General features: G+C 40.7%; 1 protein-coding gene across 4 annotated transcripts in view; it reads right to left on the bottom strand.

Moving 5' to 3' along the window:
• The window catches only part of spock3 (SPARC (osteonectin), cwcv and kazal like domains proteoglycan 3), a 379982-nt gene extending 361925 nt beyond the window's left edge, over positions 1-18057 (bottom strand). The window contains exons 1-2 of one of the 4 annotated variants that reach the window (XM_052037688.1): positions 17953-18057; positions 15016-15177 (exon numbers count right to left, since the gene is read on the bottom strand). In XM_052037688.1, coding sequence (XP_051893648.1) covers positions 15016-15177 — 162 coding nt within the window. In that variant the 5' untranslated portion in view covers positions 17953-18057. Of the gene's footprint in view, positions 1-15015; positions 15178-15344; positions 15476-17952 lie in introns of those variants that run through there. The other 3 variants (XM_052037669.1, XM_052037679.1, XM_052037660.1) reach the window with 3 other exon arrangements.
• Between the last annotated feature and the right edge of the window lie 210 nt (positions 18058-18267).

Below are 18267 nucleotides of genomic sequence, written 5' to 3' on the forward strand. Positions count from 1 at the left end.
AATTCAATATGATTCTGACAAAGATAATTTGTGTCTCCTTGTACTTCTTCACCTGCTTATAGGCTTTCAAGCTGCTGGCTACACCAACCTCCTTTGCCTCTCCACCATCATCTAGCCGGATGTGACTATGCTTGTTTGCTTCCATTCCAGTAACTTCAAAAGAATTCTCTTTCCATACCCACGCTGCTATCTATAGCATTCTGCAGGGATCTGTCCTCAACCAATTCTCTGTCAAAACCACCTGTGACACACCTAGCAGAAACTAGGACAAACAGAATCTCTGCTATAGGCCTGCCACAAGCTTTAATGTTTTAAAGGCAATCAGCAATTGAAAAAGACTCAACTGTTGCTAACACTAAAATGAAACATCAGGAAATTTTGCTCAAGTTCTACCTTCCCTACTCATTCCCCCAATGTTACCTCAACTCCTGGAGTAATGTAGCATGGAAACAGGCCCTTCAGCACAGCAAGTCTGTGCCGACCATCAAGTTCCCATTTACACTATTCCTACACTAATCCCATTTTATTATCCCCACATTCCCAACAACTCGTCCACAATTCTACCACTCACCAGCAAACTACGAACAAACTATAGTGGCCAATTAACCTACCAACTCACACTTACTTAGGATGATGCAAAAAAATAGAGCACCTGGAGGAAACCCGGAGATCATCACAAGGATAACGTGTAAACTCCACACAGACAGCATTGGAGGTCAGGAATGAACCAAGGTTGCTGGAGCTGCAAGACAGCAACTCTACTAACTGCCCCACTGTGCCGCACAAAGGAGTGTTCCCAAATGAATTAACATCAACTATCCTTCCCAAATTTCACACATACAGTGCTTCTCGGTATCATCATCTGAATTCACAAAGTCAGGTTCTACATCTGAGCTGAAGACCTGCAGCTCCACCTCACTGGCATCCTTTTTTTTCCACAATCCACCATTTCCATGTTGGTTTACCAACATCTCAGACTAGATAAGCAGAACCTTTCTCCAGCTAAATATATAGAAGACAGAAGCAAACTACATTTCCTAACGACCAACTCCAGTATCCATCCTGTCAATCTCCCTCAGAACCTTATATATTTCAATAATATCACCTCTCATTCTTTTGAACTCCAATGAGTATAGGCCCAACTGGCTCAGCCTTTCTTCAGACATCAACCCGTCATCCGATGAATCAGTCTAATGAAGCATCCCGGCACTGCCACCAAACAACAGCATCCTTCCTTAAATTTGGAGATCAAAAATGCCCACAGTATTCCAAGTGTAATCTCATCAGTGTTCTGCAGAGATGCATCAAAACCTCCCTATTTTTCAGGACACCCCTTGCAATAAAGGCCAACATTCTATGAACCTTTTCAATTTCTTGTCATACATGCTAACTTTGTGTTTCATGTGCCAAGACCCCAAACACCTGGGTATCACAACATTTGGTCGTCTTACTTCATTTATATAATAATTTTCTATTTCATTCTTCCTTCCAAACTGGATGAGCTCATATTTTCCCACATTATATCTCATCTGCTAACTTCTTGCCCATTCACTTAACCTATCCCTTTGCAGGGTCTTTGTGTTCGCATCACAACTTGCTAAGCCACCTATTTTTGTATTTTTGAGAGACAGAAAGACTGAGACCCCATGGTGACTTTCTAACCAAATAACTGCACCATTAAATGAAAATAAAACTGCAGATGCTGGCAATCTAAAATAACTGATCTGACAAAGGGTCTTTGAACTAAACAATCACCTCTGCTCCTCTTCCCACAGATGTGGCCTAACCTGCTGATATTTTCTAGCATTTTCTGTTTTTATATTATAACTGCACTATTAATTGTGGGTGAATGTCCTGATTGTTAGCGTCCTGAATGTCCAATGGATGTTCTCTTCATTTGTACCGATATGTTATGAAGGTCAAATATTAGAAAAGCCACTGATTGAATAACAATCCATTTTTTTGCTTCATCGATAGGAATGTGAATAATAATCTGATATATTCTTTAACAATAAGAATATTTGTGCAAAAACTAAATCTGAGGTTTTAATTACAACTGAAAATTCAGTTTAGATACATCAGTTAATTTTAACTTTACTCTCTAATAAAACTAAAGATACAAAGGAAGTAGTTAGAAAGTGAGCAATGTGACCTATAAGAGAGTTAAGGCAACATGAATGTCAATCTGGGAGGAAAGGTCACATGATAAGAGCAGGGCATAATGCCAGAGTCTGGGTTCAGGAATAGAAAGAAGCTGCGTATACATTCTATGGAAAACAAAAGTGGATCACTTATCTATGTTATTTCAATGGAACTTTTCCATGCCCGTACAGCTCCACATTATGATTTCACTTTGCTGACACTGCATTGCATTTTTCATTTGGGATTTAAACCATTGTGGCGACTCACCGTTTAGTCGGGCGAACCTGCTCGGCAGTCGGGTCGCGCAGCGTCGGAGCGACGAGGCCCAAGATGGCGGCAGGCCTCGTCTTTCCGAGCGACGGGGAGAACCCGCACACGGGAAAGTCTTGGTGACGTAATACTTACGTCATTGCCGGTTTCATTGGGTGGGAACAGTCTCCCTTAAAGGGCCCGCGCAAGGCAGGAAAATAAACCAGTTCTTGTTCGGCAATCCTCCGACTAGCGTCTTGTTTTATTCCGCAGTAGCAACCGCTACACCATTTTCCTTTTCTTTAGCGGACTATCTACAAGCAAGCAGCTTGGATTGAAAATGTTTCAACCAAAACTAGCACTGATCATAGTTAGAATCATTAATATTCTGAATCTACTATTAATGAGCTATTACTTAAAACATCTGCAGAAAATATTTTGAGCAATTTTAAATAATGTAGCCCATCTATGATGCTTCCAGCACTGCAATTTAAAATAATGATAGGTTGGACTGAATGTAGCTACCCATTTCTCATTGCCCACAATATAATTAATTGAACATACACAAGTACCCTCAGGTAGGGTGAAGTTAATAATTACATTCTCATAAACACATAGATACAGAAACAATTCAGGAAAAAATCTTGCAGAGCAATAAGTGACTAACCTAACTCCACCTGTATTGAATTTTATTTAACATAGTGGCTTGAAAATTGTATCTTGCTTATGAACATGTGAAAATGGTGCTTCAGGGTAACCTGTGCCAGTTTTATCTGAGGCTAGGGGAAAATGATTTTCATGCAAGTAGCCAGAAGTCTAGGGTGCATGATTTCAGAATATTGTGCATGGTTATATATTTTAACTACATGTTGCTTAGAAGCCAAGCACAAAGCATGAAATTACCTGCGCAATGCTTTGTTATAACTAGAGTTTGTAAAGCAATAGTTCTCGACTGGAACCCCAACAGGAAGTAGTAGGGTAATTTTGATGATCTAATGTTAGGAATGCCAGGACAGACAGTAAAGTGGACTTCCTGCTTTTCTGATGCTCAGTTATAATTGTGGTGATGTGGTAAATGTCTGGGGAAAGGACCAGAGCAATCAGTGCCCTTCACATCACCTACAAGATCTAAGAAATCTTGGCATTCAGTGTGCTGTGTTGCTGAATCTGTCATTATCTTCTGTGGCATACTTCCAACAATGGCGCAGATAGATCTGTTCTTAACAAGTGATGAAAAGGACCTGCTTCCTTCTATTGGGCCCCATGTTTCTGGCCAAGGCCCACACTACTGTCTCGTTGCACAATCTTGTAGCAGCAATATCAAACATTTGCTGCATTCTGGTTGGTATCACTGTTGCATGCCTAGGTACTCCTCATGTTCAGGAACACACAATTCAAATTTGCATTTTGCTCTGTGTCTACCAGAAAACTTCATGTTTCACAAACAATTTTATATTTCAATTCTATTACATAGTGCATAAAGAGCTTACATTACATAAATGAATTTCTTGATAAATTTGTCTGTTTATCTCTCTGTGACATTTGTATATCAGTGGTTGCTCTGGGCTTTTGCCTTATTTAATGTGTCCATACCAATCCTGTAACATTTTTATGTAATACTTTCCACATGATGTCTATAGATGGCACTGTACTCTTGTACATTATCACAATAACTTCTGACTGTAGCACAATTCATCCCTGCACCCTTTCTTGAGGTGAATGCTGTGTGTATGAACTTGTGCTAGGTGAACGTTAGAAGTTGCTCTTTAGCTGTAAGCTTATGTTTAAATTATTTAAAGTTTGAACTAGAACATTGAACTTACATTTGCAAAAATTCTAAAAATTTTTTGAATATATTTTTGTCAATATTTCCCTGCACTACTGTTTCTTTTTTGTGCTTCAAGTATTTCTGAGGCACAAAACTTTTCACCTGCAAAAGAAATACTAATCAAGTGTCGCGGTGTAAAAGAAAGATCACTTCCCAACTGTTACCATGGTTTCAGCTCCCAGTGGTTCTATTATTTGTAAACTAAAATGACTTCTCCCTCCTCTTCCCTACATTGCACTATAAAACCTAGCATATAACAACTGATTTCCTATCAAAATATTCAAAATAAATGAGTGATCCAATCACCACTCAACCCCAACAAGCACTCAACTCCAAAACAAAAAAAAATTCTGTTGTAACATGGGGCAGAGATTCATAAACCCTTTTTTGCTCTGCCCAATTTCAGTTCAGGGAAATTTTACTGCCCTTTCGTGCTACCCTATTCTTTGCTAATTAGCAACATGGATTAAAAGCTATTTAGTTTAATAACTGCACCCAACTCTAACTTTACAATCTTGTGCTCCACCTCACTACTTTTAAATCTAGAACAAAAAAAATTCTCCTAATAATTTCAAGCAAAGGAACAGGAAATTCACATTTAAATCAGGTTTATTTATTTTTCAACACAGTGTATGAACATGTATGATTGGGAAAATATTTGCACTGATCTTAAGTGACTTCATGTTGCTTACAAGGATTACAATTTGTGAAACATCAACATGGCTTTAGACAAAGACTGGAAAACCCAGCAGGCCGAGTGATTAGGGGTAAAGGAATTTGTAGTTCCTTCACTAGTATTGCCAGAATTTTATTTGGAAAATAAAGAATTAGTTGTAAGGCCTGTTCGTCTTACCATGAAGGATCCCCATGACCAGAATTTCCTGGGTTATTTAATCTGTCAGCTGAATATGGAACAAGTACTGGCCCAGGGTCATTCAACTCAACACTGACCTGGGATTGAATCATTGTGGGTCCCTGCCCTACCTACTTCTTCCTTCCACTTGCTTCCTCCTCTCATACCTTTGGAGCAAGAGCATCCAGTAGCTAAATGTCAATCTTTGCCACACCCTCAACCCAGCCACTGCTGGCTGCTGCTGGCAAGGTAAAATTGTAAAAGAGGCCAGTAGTGGATGTAGGAAGCCCTTGGTAGTTCCCAGATGTCCCCAAAGGGAGTAACATTGTGAAGTAAGTTTGTTTATTGTTGCAGTCTGGTAGTCAGTGGGGAGCCAGTCCTGGCCATCCTGTCTTTTCTGGTCTGGGAATTGGCCTCTCACAGTTGGTCAAGAAATAAGGCAAAAAATGTTTCTCATAATCTCACAAAGACAACTTATTTTCCTTTGAAATCAGAGATATGCTGTATAATATTTGACTGGTGCAACCTACTCCTCATTTATGAGACCACACAAAAAGTTAAAACTACTTATTTTAAGAAAAATAAAGAATAAAACATCTAAACCTAACTAAATGCCTCAAATTGATCCCATCCCCGTACCATTGTAATAGAAAAACAAAACTAAAGGTTTCAAAAGGTAAGGATAGAGAACAGCACCACCTACAAATGGAGATCAGGGATTGCAGGATTCAAGAGAAAATAGAAGAAAACTGAAGAACATGACTGGAAAGTGTGAGGGTCATTGTACAGGGGCAGGGACAGAAAGAACATTCCAAGAAAACCACAGAAGAGATTACCAGAAGTTCTAAGCAGGAAGGGCACAAAGGCAAGACTGTCAATGCAATTTTTTAGAACTATAGTTTTGTACTATTTTGCAAAGGCATTCATTACACGTAATATATTCTGACATTACTGATGGACAGAAATAAAAATCCTATAGCTATTTCACTCCTACATTTTTGTGGAGTCAGAGTCAAACAGCACGGAAAAAAGCCCTTTGGCCCATCACATCTATGCCGACCATGAAGTACCTATTTATATTAATCCAATTTACCAGCACTTGATCCATGGCTTACCTTGCCTTGGTAATTCAAGTGCTCATCAGGATGCTCCAAAATGTTGTGAGAGTTGCTGCTTCCACTACCTTCTCTGACAATGTATTCCAGATTGCAACCACCCTCGAGGTGAAAAAAATCTTCCTCCGATTCTCACTAAACCTCTTAATCCTCAATTTAAAACTATGCCCTTTGGCCTTTAACAGCTATGACATGAGGAAAAGTTTCTTATTATCTACCTGACCATGCCTCTCAGAATTTTCCATACCTCTAATCAATCCCTTATCAGCCTCCTCTGCTCTAATGAAAATATTCAACCACAAGCAACACCCTGGTGAATCTCCTTTGCACCCTCTGCAGTGCAATCACGTCCTTCCTACAGTGTGCTGACCATAACTACACAAAACATTCTAGTTGTGGCCTAACCAATGTTTCGTAAAGTTGTACCAAAACCTCCACACTTATATTTTATGTTGCATTTAATGAAGACAAGCATCTGATATGGCTTCTTCACTCTATCTACTTGTGCTGCCAACTTCAGTGATCTTCTCCCCTTGTTCGTCCTCCCAAAATGTATCACCTCATACCTATCAAGAAACTTTTCCTCATGTCAGAGGTAGCAAAGGCCAAAGGGCATAATTTTAAAGTGAGCATTAAGAGGTTTAGATTTTTTTTTCACCTCGAAGGTTGATGCGATCTGGAATGCATCAGAGAAAGTGGTGGAGGTAGCAACTCTCACAACATTTAAGAGCATCCCGATGACACTTGATTTGCCTGCAGGATAAGCCATAGATCAATTGCTGGTTGATGGGATTAATGTAAATAGATACTTTATGGTCATATGCCATTGTCCTAGTCAAGGTACCAGTTGATCAATGTCATTCTGTAGCTTAAGACTATCCTCCTATCAACGCCACCACCAATTTTCACGTCATCTGCAAACTTACTAAACCTGTCTCCTATTTTCACATATAAGTTGTTAATGTAGACAACAAACAGCAATAGTCCCAGCACCAATCCCTGAGGTAGACCACTGGTCACAGGCTTCCAATCACAGAGGCAACCTCCACCATTCTACGTCCCATGTAATGAAGACAAGCATCTGATATGGCTTCTTCACTCTATCTACTTGTGCTGCCAACTTCAGTAATCTTCGCCCCTTATTCATCCCCCCAAAATGTATCACCTCATACCTATCAAGAAACTTTTCCTCGTGTCAGAGGTATCAAAGGCCAAAGGGCATAATTTTAAATTGAGGATTATTCCCAAGGATCCAAGCATTTATAAATGACTTGGATGAGGATGTGGAAGGGTGGGTTAGTAAGTTTGCTGATGATACAAAGGTTGATGGTGTTGTGGATAGTGCAGAAGGTTGTTGTTGATTACAACAGGATATTGATAGAATGCAGACCTGGGCTGAGAAGTGGCAGATGGAGTTCAACCTGGAAAAGTGTCAAGTGATACACTTCGGGAGATCGAATTTGAAGGCAGAATACAAGGTTAATGGCAGGACTCTTAGCAGTGTGGAGGAACAGAGGGATCTTGGCATCCACGTCCACAGATCCCTCAAGGTTGCCACGCAGGTCGATAGGGTTGTTAAGAAGGCATATAGTGTGTTGGCCTTCATTAGTTGGGGTATTGATTTCAAGAGCCACAAGGTAATGTTGCAGTTCTATAGAACTCTGGTTAGACCACACTTGGAGTATTGTGTTCAGTTCTGGTCACCTCATTATAGGAAGGATGTGGAAGCTTTAGAGAGGTTGCAGAGGAGATTTACCAAGATGCTGCCTGGATCGGAGAGCTGTCTTATGAGGATCAGTTGAGTAAGCTAGGGCTTTTCTCTTTGGAGAGGAGGAGGATGAGCGGTGACTTGATAGAGGTGTACAAGATGATGAGGCATAGATCAAGTGGACAGTCAAAGTCTTTTTCCCAGGGCAAAAATGGCTAACATGAGGGGGCATAATTTTAAGGTGATTGGAGGAAGGTATGGGGGGAGATCAGAGGTAAGTTTTTTACACAGAGAGTGGTAGGTGCATGGAGTGCACTGCTGGCAGAGGTTGTGGGGGCTGATACATTAGGGACATTTAAGAGACTCTTAGATAGACACACGAATGATAGCGAAATGGAGGGCTATGTGGGAGGGAAGGGTTAGATAGATATTAGAGCAGGATAAAATGTTGGCACAACATTATGGGCCAAATGGCCTGTACTGTGCTGTAATGTTCTATGTTCATTACCTCTGTCTTCTATTATCAAGCCAATTTTCAACCTCACTGGTCTAACCTTTTGGACCAATCTTCTATGGGGGAACCTTATCAAAGGCCTTACTGAAGTTTAATCATTTCTATACCATTCTTTGCCCTATTTTTTGCTTCCCAGTCCATCTTTCTGTCCCGATGGCACAAGATATTTTTGCTTGTTGTGGGATCAGAACCTCAAATGTCTTCTGGTTTCTTGGTCTTTTTTTTTGGTTTTGTCTCTGTCCTGCATATTTCTGAAGGCTCCTATACATTTGAATGATGGATTTGTATTCTGACTCACTGAATTTCCATCAAGAAGCAAGAAAAGTGATTTAGAGAAGACTGGAACAAAACAAAGGGATTCTATTTAGAACCTGGAGAGGGGAGAGAGTGCAGTAAGGCTCAATGTCAGGTTTGAGGAGGAGTTAGAACCAGTCAAGTTTTCCTGGTGCAGCAATCTCTCCTCTCTCGGATATTTCCTCAAAATTGAGGATGACAAGCTTCTGCTCCAGTTGTCTGGGTTCTCAGGCCAATGTGGAACCTGCAGACTCTGCCACAAGTAGGGCAGGACATGCTTGTCAAAGCAGGCAGGCGGGTAGTTTGGGAGGGATGCACTTCTGCCATTTACACTGGGCTTCTGTGAGCTCTCGACAAATGGACTCAAAGTTTTCAATGAAACTACAGAAGCTGCAAATCTGAAACAAAAATAAAAAATGCCGGGCGAACTTAGCTGGTCAGGCAGCATCTGTGGAAAGAGGAACAGTCAACTTTTCAGGTTCTGATGAAGGTCCCAGACCCAGAACAGTAATTGTTCCTCTTTCCCAAGATACTGCCTGATGTGTTTTGTTTCTCCAGCATTTTCTGTTTTTGTTCAAGGTTTCAATGCCATCTTAAATGTTCCTTCACCATTTTGGGCAGTCACAGGCCCAAGGTTTGAGATCTCTGCTCAAGATGATCCATGACTCAAGGGGAAGAAATTAATGTTACCCAAAAGACAATCAGTTTTGTCCTGGATTTAAAGCCTTAATCTTCAAACACTTTTTTCCTCAGATGGTCATCAGACATCCTGGCATACTGAAAGTGACAACAAATGTTCTTCACTGTCTTCACTGGGAGATGGCACCCAAAATATGGGAAGTGGTTCAGCAATGAGGAAATACAGAAGTGCACAAGAACAAAGGTGGGAAGGAAGACATCAAAGATTTTGCAATTTTTTCTATTGGTAGGCTAGAAAGCACTGTTTGCATCTAATTTAGGGACAAAGCAAAATCCCCATCTAATATGTAACTTGGAACATAAGAATGCACAAAGTAGATCAGTTCTGAGCACTGAACCAGTTTATTCTTTCTCTTGGGTATTAATATTTTGTACAGAAGGTGACAAATCAGTTGATTTACTGTAATTGTGCCAAATCTGAGAACCATATTCTTCCATAAAGTTATGATTTTGATATACTGTGCCTCCATTTTAGGAAGTGAAACCAGAACGCAATGAATCAACACAGAGTCATCAAGGCATCACCATTAGTGACAGCATGTTGTGTGCAAATTTGTTGCCTTGTTTCCTACATTATAAACAGTAACTTGAGTTCAAAAAGTAATTCAGTGATGTGCAAATTGTTTTGGGTAGTCTTAAAGGGATGTGCAAAATACTGATTATAAATGCAAGTCTTTTCTGAGTACAGGAGAGGATTGGCTATGGGGCATAGATGAAGTTATTTCCTTCAGCTGCTGAAAGAAAACAAAGAAGCAAAATGAGCAAGAGGCATAAAGAAAATTGGAACCAAAGAGCTGGAGTTGGCCTGGGATGGAAAAAAAGCAGTGCCAAAGCAATCAAGCTAGGTTTATGTGGCAAGGAGGGCGTGGGATCATGGCAGGGAGAGATCAATGTATGAATAAAGTGCCAAAATGAGAGGATAAAGAGAGGGGGGAAAAGAACTATCATGATTACATAACAGGCTGAAATTTTATAGGCACATCAGACTAATAGATGTTCTGAACGTGTATATCATAAACAAAGTCTCTAGGTTAGCTGATGCAATCAAAATTAGAGGCAAATAAACAACCAGATGTATTACAACTGAATGAGAAAAAAAACAAGCTTTAAAAGGTGGACGATAAACAGCAGGTATATTTAAAGGAAGGTCAGGAATCTTCCACAAATTCCAGGTAAGAGCTACAGAGGCCAACTTATTCACAACAAAGTCCCATAAACAGTCAAGTCAATTTGACCAGACATTTATTTTAGTTGTGTTGTTTGACATGTCCCAGCTCCTCCTTGAGTATTGAAAAGGATTTTTGTTTTACACCCAACTGAACATAGAATTGCGTCCTGGGTTTCAAACTTATGCAAAAGAGGCATCTTTGATGATGATGCATATCTAGTTTCTGTACTGAAGCATCTGGAGTTGTGTTTGAATTCACAAGCTCGAGTGTCAGCAGCATGCTGACATAATTGCAGGTGCTATAAAAGCAAGTGGGGTCAAACCATAACTCAAATGGTAAACTGATGGAACCATTTGCAACAAAGACCAGGAACCACATCAAACTTCTACTTGGAAGTTCCTGTAGGTGTAGCAAGGGTTGGATTTCTTCTTGTCCCTTACAAAGACACCACCTCACAAGGAAAGACTCCTGAAGCTACAAAAAAACATACGTTCAGGGAGAAGAATTAGGCCATTCAGCCACTCATGTTTCCACTGCCATTCAATAAAATCGTGATTGATTTTTTTAATCAAAACTTCCTGCTCCTAACCCACTGAGAAGGCCAAAAAGTAACACTGGAAATTATTTTCCAGAATGAGTGGCCTTATTAAGGCTTCCAGATGGGTAGATGTAGTATCTTCTGAAGGAAGCAGTGAATTCAGGCCAGAGTGACGAGGTAAATGTTAAAAGTTATGATAGAATCCCCCACCCCATCCTCTAACCCACCCCCCCCACTTCATAATCAAGCAAAATGCAGTACTTAGGGAGAAAGGAAATGGGTGAAGTAGGCACTAAGATGTATGTGATATGAATACCTGCCAATTATATAGATCCCACCACTACATGAATAAGTGGTTGTGTCATTGTTGGAGGGCATTGCTGGAATCATGGTCTGCCCTTGCCTAGGGACTTTCTCAGTGGTACTTTCCAAACCCAAGAGCTCTACCAAGAACAAAGGCAGCATAGAAACTCCATCACCTGTAGGTTACTCTGCAGGTCCTTGAAAATATCATGGACTTTCATTGGCATTGTCTAAATCCTGGAACTCCCTAAACAACATTTTAGGGATACCTTCAACAGGAGGTTGAAGGAAGCAATACCCAGATTCCATGAGTGAATTTAAAATAAATTGCTTGGCCATTACATGCAAGGCATGTTGTTGCATTTGCAGAAAATGAAAATATAAATCCCAAATGTCTGTGTTGTTGTAGATTAAGAAACCAGTCAGGTTTCATGTGCAGTAGAATACAAAGAGACACACTATTGCCCTTGGGAGAACAGCAAAGTAACTGGGAGAGCAGTGTCAGGTGACAGGTGAAGCACTGCTATACATGCCAAACAAAATCAACACTTTGAGAATGCTCTTTCATTTATGTGCAGAGGATTTTGCTTTGTCCAGTGCAAAATCTTAAGAAAAAAGTCTCAAATACAGAGGACCAGGGAACCTGGAGACAAAATGGAGGTGAGAAGTTAAGTCCCAAGCACTGATTTTGCATTAAGTCCACTAGTTACAGCCTGCAAATCTGAGAAGGTCCCATTTATTACTACTCTTTGTTTACTACCTGTAACCAATTCTCAATCCATACTAGTCTAATATCAAAAATTGCATGTGCTCTAACCTTGTTTATCCCATCCACCTCTCTGGGAACTTATCACAAGCCTTCCATAAATCCGAATACACCACATCCACTGGTTCCCCCTCATCTATTCTTTTTGCTATATCTCTAAAGAACTCCAATAGTCAAGGATGATTTCCCTTTCAGAATTCCATGTTGACTCTGCCCAATCACATCATTATGTTTTAAGTGCTTTGACATCAGATCCTTCATTATTGATTCCAGCATTTTCCCAACTACTGATGTAAGACTAACAGGTCAGTGGTTCCCTGTTTTCTCTTTCCCTCCTTTCTTAAATAATGGGGTCACATTTGCTACTTTCCAATCTGCAGGAATGATTCCAGAATCTATAATATTTTCAAAGGTGTTAATGATAATATCTGCTATATCCATTATTTTTAAAACTCTGGGATGCAGATCATCAGGTCCTTGATATTTTTTAGGTTCATTGACATCTCAGGTAGATTTTCTTAACTTATTTCTTCTTCCTTGTTTTTACTGGACCTTGGCTCTCCAGTATTTCTAGGGCATTTTTCATGTTTTCTTTTGTGAAGACAGACACAGAGTTTTTGTTTCATTTCTCTGTTATATCCTTATTCCCTCTCCCTTCTCTGTCTGCAAGAGACCCACATTTGCGCTGACAAGTCTTTTCTTTTTACAGATTTATATAATCTCTTAGTGTCAGTTTTAATGTTTCTCATATTTTGAGAAAATATGAGAAACATAAAAACTGACAGAAGATATTATATATTTACTCTCATATTCCAAGTTCTCCTGTAATCTAGTTTTTCCTGTTGCCTAAAAGTATATTTATTGTAAATCCTGCATTATTTCTTCACATGTTAGCCATTTCTCATCAGACCTTTTAATGTAGCTTTTCATCCTACCACAGTCAACCTTCCCCAATTTCTTAGTTTCCTTTTTGATTGAACTTTAGTTTTGAAATTAATATAAAAGATTCTAGAATGTTAAGGTACTCTTTCCTTGGGGCTCTTTTACATGATTACCAAGTAACTCTTTCTTGTTGCATAGTTCAAGATTTCAAATACCTGCTACCTAGTTGTTATCCCAGCATGTTGATATGGAAATCTATCTGGTATATGTTCCAGAAATTTGTCTTCTATATTGCTAGTCCTGGCCTGATTTGTCCAGTCTTTGCATAGATTAAAGTCCCCCAATGCACAGCCAATCAATTTTGATAATGGACAAACAATAAATAATACAGAAACAGTAAACCACTAATAGATTATAATTATTTGTATACTTTTATTAGTTATCTTTGGTTTAAAAAATACAATAAAATCAGATTTAGAAATAATGTATCAGTTTTCCAGTTCAGATGCCACATCTTTGAGCTGAAACATTAAATGGTTCTTCCTGACCTTCTGAGTTTATTTTGCCAACATTTTCAGGGTTATTTTCATGTTTTCCACATCCACAGTATTTTGATTTGTTTTATTGTATATTTTTTTTTACCAGTTTGTTAACCTTGGTGTTGCTTGATATTTAACAACATAACAAATAGACATTTAAAATCAAGGCTTTGTTTTTCATCATTCGAGATAAGCATGAACTTCTGGAATTATTTCACCTTGGGAAAAAACTTTTTCTGCCCAAGTAACCTCTATCATGGTACTTCCTGATAGATAGTATATTTAATCACTAAAAGCAAGCTATCTACCTCAACAGAAAACAAAAGTACAACATGAATACATATTTCATCCGGCTGTGGATGCGGGCAATCTTGGATCTTGCTGCACGTCCCTAATTGGGATGTACTGATTATATGTGTATAGATCATTGTCCAGCAACATACATACATCACACCAACAAGCGAGTGGTCGTATTTACAGACCTATGCTGCATCCAAGAAATTAATGCAGTTTCCCACAAAGGTGGTTTTCAAAAACATGTGCCATTTAGCCGGAGGCTGATGCTCATCTCCCTCATATGCGACTATGTTCTGATGTTTACTGCTTTTCACTGACTCATAACAAATCTGCAAAAACAAAACTGCACGCACCCCTGTTAAAATAGCTAATACGTTGAGTCAGACTGTCACGCCGCAGCTGAATTTCTGTCAACGCCGTCTTGGCATTGGACAGCAGCGAACACCATACCACTAATCCAGCTACTTTAGCAAAGAGCTTTCGGGACCATTTTGACTGGTTTATTAATTTCAATCCAAATGTCGAGTGAAAACTGATGACTGGCCAATCGATTGAAATTAAACCAACGTGTCCAGGGTCAAGTGATGCCGAGCACTGGGGATATTGAACGGTCTTGGTCCGGCCAGTCCCAATACTTCCGTCTGGATTTGCACACTTTGCCTACCTGCTCAAATCGAGCACAGCACCTTCCGAGAAACCTCTACAAACATCAATCCGGGACTCCTAATGTACAGAGACGAATGTTTATAGGTCGTCGGGTTAACTGTACCACAAACTATTCGTAAAACCCTTCAGATCTCGAAATCCGGCAAAGTCACTTTCCAACACGTTCACTCCCACAGAAGGTAAAGTTGCATGAAGGAAAAGCCGTCAGCGCGACACAAATCCAGCGCCAGATCCCCACCCTCCGACGCCCCGAAATGTTTGGAGTTTGCAAACACCGCAGCCAGGTGCTGGGGAAGGGAGTGAGCGCGCTGCACCGATCGCCCCGAGTTCAGCCCGGGCTCGGCGGGAGAGCGCTCGGAGCCGCTCGCGCACACACCCTCTCCTGCTCCAACCATCTCGGGCAACAGCACAAGGTTGCACTCAGTAAACAAACAACAATAAACAGGTACATACGTCTCGAAATTTGTTCCAATGCCCGGGCTCCTTGTCATACTGCGAGACGGTGGTCAGCCATTGTTTATCATCCAGAAAATTGCCGTTGTCCGCTGTTGCTCGCTGCCTGCCTTCTATTTGCAGAAAGGCTACAGCAACAACACAGAGCAGGACCTTTAGCATCTGTAGGACGAGAAGGAGAGAATTTGTTTCATAAATGCATCAGTTTGGGAGGTGGGGATCATCTCCGTGCGAGAGCAAGTGTAGAATATCTATAATGAAATACAGTTTCTTTTTTTAAACAAAAATATATAAGCAGTGAATGTTGTGGAAGGATGTGCGAGCTTCACCTTGCCTTTCGCTGCAGCTGCTGCGAGCTCGGTGCAGCCTCGAGCTTCTCTCGCCGTGCACGCGACTGGCGGCCGCGCGCCACTTGCGCGTGAGCGGCGGCGGCGGCCCGGCGCGTTCCCAGCACGGGCGCGAGCGCAGCCTGGAGCAGTGCGAGGACGAGGGCGGGCTCGCTGTTCTATATATCTGATATATTGTGCATGTATTAAATGATTGGGTGGAATAATATCTGCGGTTTTCACAAACCACTGAAATGCAGTTCAAAACTCTGCTCAATGTACACTGACTCCACTCAGGCCAGTGAACACTTGGTAACTTTCCTAAGATTGAGCTTAGAAGGAAATTGCACGATCCATCTTCATGAGTGAAATAATTTGGGCATTTAATAGTTTTTGTTAAATTTCTTATCCTATAAATATTTTTTTCTTCTCTAAACAAAAGGAAATGGACAGCTTTTACGGTCAATCGATGCTGTCAGTCGGCCAGGAGCTTAAACAAACTGACTAAAGTGAGACTGAGTCAATTCGATCCCCAAATATTAGTACTTGACCCACTCAGGACGCACAGTTGTAATGTTTGCAGTTTTAAATGAATTGCAGTAAGTGCACAAAATAACATTCCAATTTCACTCGCCACCTCTTGACAATGCGCGTCTTTAAGGTTAGTCTCTGATCAGGAAACCAATGAAAGCGCACCGCAAAGTGAAGAATGTATACGAAGCCAGATAGTGTGTTACATGCACTGATGCAACAAATTCTAGCTTCTTCTACGTTATGCCACTTTTTAATCATCGTGCGTGTTTTTCAGATGGTTCAAAGTTCATTGTACAAAGAAAGTCGCGAAGGATGAGATTTTATAGAAAATATGCGGTCATCTATTGAGGTCCGGGAGGAAATCAGCACGTCTCGACATTCCGGTTAGCATATGTCATCAAAACAAGTCAATTCTATATGATTACACTCAAACGTGCAAATCTATCTTTCTTTGCTAAATTGTCCTGCTATGCATTCACAACACTCGCTACACCCATCTTAAATAATAACCATTAACGTTTTACTGTAAGATTTAATTGTCGTTGCTGATGCTGAAATTGCTATTATTGCAATTATACCACGAATGGTTTGCTAAATAAAACATTTAGCTTAATTAATTACAAGAGCGGAGCTGGGTTATCCCTTCCGACTAACCATTTCGCTGGCTCCTTCGGCTGCAGCTGCACATTTGCGACCACCTGCAGCGTGACCCCATTTGCAAAGCGGCATCTCTCATTCCCGCTCTCCCACAACTTTAATTGAGGTTGACAAGACCCCAAAATAAAGGAATCTTTTACGACAACGTCCCAGTTATAGAAATAGGATCATGAGTAGGCCCATAAGGCCTCTCGAGGCTACTTCAACATTCAACAAGATCATAGCGGATCTGCTCTTAGCCTCAGCCCCACTTTGTTGCCTGTTACCTATAACCCTCGACTGCTCTGGAGATCACAGTTCTGTCTATTTCCGCCTTGAATGTGTTGAAAGATGCAATCTCCGCAGCTCCAAAGTGAATTCCAAAGATTCACCACCCTTTGTAGAAATTCCTCCCCATCTCCATCTCCATCCCTTATTCTGCAACAATGTTCTAGAATCTCCCAAGAAGTACGAGTATGAAATAGGTACTGATTTAAGCAGCCTGAAATTTGTTTCAAATTCTGTGCATTAATGCAGATGACATTTTGCTGGAGTCTAAACAATATAAATTCCTCTCAATCTTGAGATCGTATTTGACTTTAAAAAAATAGACGTATTAAGACAGTGACGTATCGTCGTGTTAAAAATAAATCGTAGTATTTTTAAGGCACAAATTAACCACTGAAGACTGTTCGTGACATGTTTAAACGCTGGGGAGTGTTTTGCAGATTTCTGGGAACGAAACCTGTTGATGGATAAATAGAAGTAGCAGCAAATGCGCAGTGCTTGTTAAGACTGTGCCGTCAGGCAACAATAAAATCCCTCTTGGAATTTCTAATGCGAACCAATGTTCTGTATCAACACCACAAACCTTGTCAATGCGATGAATTCACTTAAGCTAATTAATAATTCGAGTTTGCCCCAGAAATGAATTTAACGTAACCTTAACAGTGCGATGTACTAAAATGAGTGTGTAGTTTCCGAATGGTAAACGAATGATGGATTTCAGAGGTTGCCAACACCTACATTGCACAGGAGCTGGTAAAAAAAAACGTATTTTGTTAACCTCCTAAGCTTGCAAAGGCGCGTTGACAGCGCAAATATTCAAGACACGCTGGAAATCCGTTCGTGACGGGAAGTATTTGTCAACTGGTCACACTCAACACCCCGGCCACATCAATCAGCCTCGCAAGTTGTTCAACCGGCGTGACGACAGCCTCCCGCCGGTCATTCGGGGCACACGGAGCACAGCAGGTAATAGGAAACCCGCCCATGCAACTTTGCCCCGCAATAACAACCCAACCGCTCGCCCCGTTGTTTTTCAAGCTACCATTACACTTATCATAATTACACAACAGCTAGAACTTCAACAATTGTAAATGAGTTCAAAATGAGCGACTACCACTTTGTTTCTCAAATTGATGATCAACAATTACGGCACCTTTTTTTTAACACGCGCCAAAAGACGATAATGCCGGAACTGTCTCTCAGTGTTTGAAGGGCCAGATATCGGACTGCCGAAGGACGAGGCTACCTGGCTTCGCAATGCACTAAGTGCGCTTCGGAATCACCACGGCGGCGCCAAGGTCCATGAGCGCCTCCCTGCGGCTTTTACCACCTTACCGATACTGCGGCTCAGGTCTCAAGCACGGCTTCAGGACGGTTCGATTTTGATTTTCTATTTTTTTAACAGTGTGACATTAACTTTTCCTAAAATGTGCAAACGACTGTAACAAATCTGTTTCTCATGGTGACC

The sequence above is a fragment of the Pristis pectinata genome, chromosome 2 (genome assembly GCF_009764475.1).
Source record: "Pristis pectinata isolate sPriPec2 chromosome 2, sPriPec2.1.pri, whole genome shotgun sequence".
In the NCBI taxonomy this organism is placed as follows: Eukaryota; Metazoa; Chordata; class Chondrichthyes; order Rhinopristiformes; family Pristidae; genus Pristis; species Pristis pectinata.